The sequence below is a fragment of the Populus euphratica genome, unplaced genomic scaffold (assembly GCF_000495115.2).
Source record: "Populus euphratica unplaced genomic scaffold, PopEup_1.0 scaffold391.1, whole genome shotgun sequence".
NCBI classification, from domain to species: Eukaryota; Viridiplantae; Streptophyta; class Magnoliopsida; order Malpighiales; family Salicaceae; genus Populus; species Populus euphratica.
The window spans coordinates 194,967-200,112 of record NW_011500281.1 but is presented as its reverse complement, the minus strand read 5'-3'; the positions used below and the strand labels follow the sequence as shown (position 1 = coordinate 200,112).

General features: G+C 31.3%; 1 protein-coding gene across 3 annotated transcripts; it reads left to right on the top strand.

Annotated features, from left to right (window-relative positions):
- Nucleotides 1-376: 376 nt before the first annotated feature.
- Nucleotides 377-3,741, top strand: LOC105113158 (ankyrin repeat domain-containing protein, chloroplastic-like). 3 transcript variants are annotated; one of them, XM_011009196.1, is made up of 7 exons: nt 378-1,160; nt 1,511-1,587; nt 1,925-2,023; nt 2,168-2,266; nt 2,445-2,543; nt 2,639-2,737; nt 2,894-3,221. In XM_011009196.1, exons 1-7 carry the CDS (start codon nt 470-472, stop codon nt 2,903-2,905), a joined length of 1,176 nt encoding a protein of 391 aa, XP_011007498.1. In that variant the 5' UTR covers nt 378-469; the 3' UTR covers nt 2,906-3,221. The 3 variants fall into 3 exon arrangements, with proteins under 3 accessions (XP_011007497.1, XP_011007498.1, XP_011007496.1); XM_011009194.1 differs by lacking the exon at nt 2,894-3,221 and adding an exon at nt 3,226-3,741 and having other exon boundaries at nt 379-1,160; XM_011009195.1 differs by lacking the exons at nt 2,639-2,737; nt 2,894-3,221 and adding an exon at nt 3,226-3,741 and having other exon boundaries at nt 377-1,160.
- Nucleotides 3,742-5,146: the final 1,405 nt, after the last annotated feature.

The window sequence follows — 5,146 nt, the reverse complement described above, 5'->3', positions numbered from 1 at the left end:
TGGGGTGGTCTTCATAATAGAATATAACTAATTTTTTTTTCTTTTCTAAAATATGGTACTAGCAACTTATTTTTTATATGTAATTACTGTTAAAAATTTTTGTTTGCATATATTTTTTTTAATTTTATTATTAAATTAACTAAATCAATTAAATTTAGTTAAATCAATCATTTGAATATCAAATATTCTATGTTTCTTTGAAAATATTAGCGTCCTCTGAATAATTTTTTCATGTTAAAAAAAACTTCACCTGTGAACATCATTGCGCGTGTAACCTGTGTAGTGAAATTCTAGATTGAACAACATTATTCAGTATAGTGGCCAAGAAAAAAAAGAAATGAAAAAATTAACTAAAGCTTATTTAGTCTCACAGCATCAGTAAAATTGTTCTGAATATAATAACCCATGTTCTAAAAGACATACGCAGCCGAAATCTCCTCCACTTCATACCTCCAGAATCACGCAGACCATGTCCCTGCCAGCTCTTCTATACCCACAAACCCCAAAACTACACGTTTCTCTATCTCTCAAGTTTCCATCTTTCAAAACTCTTAGAATCCCAAAAAAATCCCACTCCTTCTCACCTTCTTTACAATCCCAATTCCCTATACGAAATGACAGTTTTGAAGACCAAGACTATGCCATTGGTGACTGTATAGTCTTTGAAGAAGGCATTTTTGAAGACCCTTATTTGGAAAACAATTCAAATGCCATTGAGGATTCAAAGTTGAGGTCTGTTCAGAAAAAGATTAAAAGGGTTGTTCCTAAAATTGAAGAAGAGAATTTGGTGCCAGAGAATTGGAGAGAAGTGCAAGCAGAGATTAATATTGGTAAAAAAGAAAGGAGAAAGATTGCTCAAGAATTGGAATATAATAAAAAATTTGAAAGGAAAAGGAAAGGGTTGGTTCCTATTAGGAATGTGAATTTAGAGGAGTATCAGGCTTTTAGAGAAGCTAAATTGGCACAGTTGAAGCCACTTGTGCTTGATTATCCACAGAGTATTAAAGAGGAGGAGGAGGAGGAGGATGAAGTGAGGGAGATTGTTAGTGAGAGAGTGAAAGGGAAGAATCCTAGATGGGCGGTCTATGGGAGAGGTTTAGATGATGTTAGAGAGTTTTTTAACGGTGAGGGTTATGAGCCTGGTGAACAGAAATCTGAAGGTAATTGCTTTTCTATTTCAAGTTTTAAAATTGGGTTTCGTAGTGTTTGTTGTTTTCTTGTTGATACTATGGTTTATTTGTTTATTGATTGAGTAATTGAATTTCGTTTTATTGGTTTGATTGATACAAAACTAGTAAATTTTAGTTGTAATTTGGTGTAAGCTGTGAAGAATGTGATGTCAATTCTCTCAATTTCTCACTTAATGTTATTTCGCTGCATGTTACTTAAAAGTATTGAGAATTCGGTGGAAGCTGATGTTACATTGTTTTGAACTATGTTTCTGCATGCGAGCTTCAAGATCTTGCCGTTCATAGTGTTTTTTTTCTTTTTTGTGTGTTTGAATAAATAGGTAAGCGCAAGTTGTTTACGAAAGAGGAAAAGGTTTTGTTAAATAAGCGGGTACCTGATCTAGCAGTTGCTACCTCTGTGAGTTCACATTCTGTTTGAAACACTCTAGTCAGTGTATTTGATTTTGATGTATATTTATTGCTGTATAATCATTTGTTGCTGCTTTCTCATTTCTTAGCTATCCAACTGCCAGCTGATTTTTCAATCTGATTACAGAACCAAATGAATAGTTTTTTACAGTCACAAAGACAATATTTCCCCCTGCATTTTTCAGCCACGTATGTCTTTCTTCTTTGAAGAAATCATGAAGGCTATACATGGTGCATTTTTATTTTTATTTTTTGGATAAAATGCATCATGCAAACCAGCAAATCGTTTATGGTTTTTTATTTTATTTTTATTGGATTCTTTGCAGAGAAAATGGCTGCCTGTCCACACACTTGCTGCATCAGGAGAATTCTACCTTATGGATGCGTTGTTGAAGCATAATGTTGATATCAATGCTGTGGATGTGGTAGGTGGAATGACCATGTGCTGAATTATTGGATTCTGCCAGTCTCATCAAGTTTTATACACTTCACTCCCTATATTTCATATTGGATGTAAAAATGCATGGAATTGCTCAATTTTGAACTTTGGATCATTATATTTTCTCCAGAATGGTTGGACTGCACTTCACAGAGCAATAATATGCAAAAAGCAAGCTATAATCAGCTATCTGTTGAGAGAATCAGCAGATCCTTTTGTACATGATGCAGTGAGTATTGACACAATGACTATTTCTTGAGTTTATTTGCTTTGGATATAATCATTATATTTTTTTATCTTCTAATTTCAACCATGTTTAACTTGAAAACTTACCATCTTCCTTTATGCAGCCATTTTCTCTTGTGATTCATACCATCTTTACCTTGCTCATTTCTTGCTGATGACAGGAGGGTGCCACCTTGATGCATTATGCAGTTCAAACAGCATCTGCTTCAGCTATCAAAGTTCTTCTGTTATATAACGTCGATATAAACCTTCAGGACAATGTGAGGATGATATATCCCTACTTTTTTTTTTCTTTTATGTTTTCTGTTTCAGTTTTGATGCTGTATTGGTGAACACTCATTTATTACCGTTTTAGGATGGATGGACACCATTACATCTTGCTGTTCAAGCCCGAAGAACGGATATAGTGAAGCTTTTATTAATAAAAAGAGCAGATAGTACAATTAAAAACCTGGTAAATATCTAACGATTCGAGGGATCTCTCATACCATTGCATTGTATGTATAGGTTTTTCATACTATTGTTTACGTCATTTATATGATAGTAAAGCTTGGTTGCATACTGTCACAACTGGTAACGTACAAGAAGATACTGACAAAACTGCTTGCAGTTTGAAACCTAACGCAAATTGTCAATAAGGGTCAGCAGACCTCTTTATGTGGAGGATCCATGTAAATGAACATGATGCAATGTTTTAGCACGAAGGATTTCTTGAACTGGTCTTGTTTAAGGTGCTGGATAGACAGGCATCCTTTTGTGTTTTCTTAAGCTAATAGTTGGGGATTCAAAAAAAGAAAAAGCTTAATAGTTGGGCATTTTTGGAAAGTCCTCTTACCAGTAGTTTCCGCAACCTGTTTTTTTTGTCACAATGTCATCATAAATTACTTTTATTTACCTCCATCTTCAAGTTAATAATGCATCGAAATTATTTGTTTGTCTCAGGATGGCTTAACAGCACTCGATCTCTGCCTCTATTCTGGCAGAGACACAAGGACTTGTGAGCTTATCAAGCTGTTTAAGCAGTTTGTGAAGAAGTCAACTTTGGCCAAAAACCCTTATAATGCTTCAGCTTCCTAACTGCCTTAATGCTCCCATTTTATATCTTCCTAATATCCAGTTCACTGGAAAATCATTGCTCTGGCAGTGAAATCTATAACTCTCGTGTATACATTGTAGCATGGAGAAGTTGGATGGATGCAGATAAACAATGCCAAGCAGCTGTGCGACATGAACAAGAACATGGCTTCTCCACCCTGCTTGATATTGTAAAATCGGCAGGTTTTTGCATGACTTTGTAATTAATGATGTAAAAACTTAGCATTGTAGTCTAAGAAGTAATTTTAGGCTGTGTCTGTATTGTTAGTGAGCAATCTTTCCTGTTTTAGAACTTTTATTGACCTATCATTGGACGAGTCTAAACTTGAATTAATAAAAAATGAAGTACTAGTCTCTTGTTTACCCAAAAGAGTATATAATTGGCTAGGATTTGTATCCAGTTGCAAATTTTTTTGGTTCCTAGGAAACAAAGCACCCAGCTGCATTGTCTTCCAGTCGTAATAATAATAATAAACTAATAATTCATTCTAAGTGAATTAAAAAAAATATTCCATATATTCTTAAATAGTATTAATTATGAAATTCTTGTAAATGGTTGAATGAAAATTAAAAAAGCTTCTAATCTTATTCAACAAAACCAATGATTGTGGTGTTTTAGAACCAACAAGATTTGATAGAGTAAACGCTCTTTATGCTAAAATATATAAATGGTAATATTATAGATAAATGGATAATAGTTATACTAATAAACTAGTCATTAAAAGACTAAGTCAAACTAAATATTATTTTTTTAATATTTCAAAGATTATGACATGTTGTTATATATTGCACTTGGTATTCAAATATAATCAATAAAATTGTTGATTTTAGAATAAATTCTATTATTTAATTTATTTAATCCTATTTTCATTAGAATTATAATTTATATTTGAGCAAATATATTGAAAATCTAATACATCACACATAATTGAAATTATTGGTAAGAAAGAAAACTAATACAACTAATCATATATTACTTGATTGTAAATGAGTTTTAAAAATTAAGGACTATAATGTAATTTTTGACATAGAAAAAACAAGTAAGAATTTGATTATATAAATTTATAATAACTATCCTGAATAAGATATATGATATTTTTCAGAGAAAAAAGTGATATTTTATTATTAATAGGGATATTAAAATTTAGCTATAAATGTTATGCCTATATTTTTCAGATAAGTTCAAATTAATATAGAAAGTATATCAAAGAAGATATGAGAACAAAGAACAAAAAGAAAAGAAAAAATCTAGTTCTCAAGGCATATCAATCCCTCTCACATAAAATGATTTAATAGATTTCTAATCTAATAATTCGTGTGGGTTACTATTAGGGGTATATAATTATACAACTTGTAATTTAAGATAACCTAACTTTAAAGAGTTGATAAAACCTTAGAAGAAAGAATTAATCTTCAGGTCATTTTAGCACAAATCTTAAACAACCTTATATTTTCTAACAAGATTTATGAGATTCCTAAAAAAAATTTAAAACACTATTTTCATTATGTTCATGTCTTTTAGAAACCCAATAGGTTAACCATCAATTCTAGCAAAATAAATGACTTTTTTATATTGTTACAAAGATAAAATTATAGAAGTACTATAATTACTAACCCTATACAGATTATTTGTAGTAGATTAAGAGCTCATAACATGAATCTTAATACAATTTTGTATAAGAGTTTATACTATACTTGTTTGGCAATTCATTAGTGGATTCTCTAACATTGATATTTGTTGTTATCATTGTTTAATTCTTAAATTGAT

Bases quoted from the DNA above. Each gene is read 5' to 3' on its own strand.
- LOC105113158 (XM_011009194.1), top strand. From the start codon at position 470: ATGTCCCTGCCAGCTCTTCTATACCCACAAACCCCAAAACTACACGTT. The intron at 1,161-1,510 runs GTAATTGCTTTT...TTGAATAAATAG, and splicing joins TGGTGAACAGAAATCTGAAG to GTAAGCGCAAGTTGTTTACG. The intron at 2,267-2,444 runs GTGAGTATTGAC...TGCTGATGACAG, and splicing joins ATCCTTTTGTACATGATGCA to GAGGGTGCCACCTTGATGCA.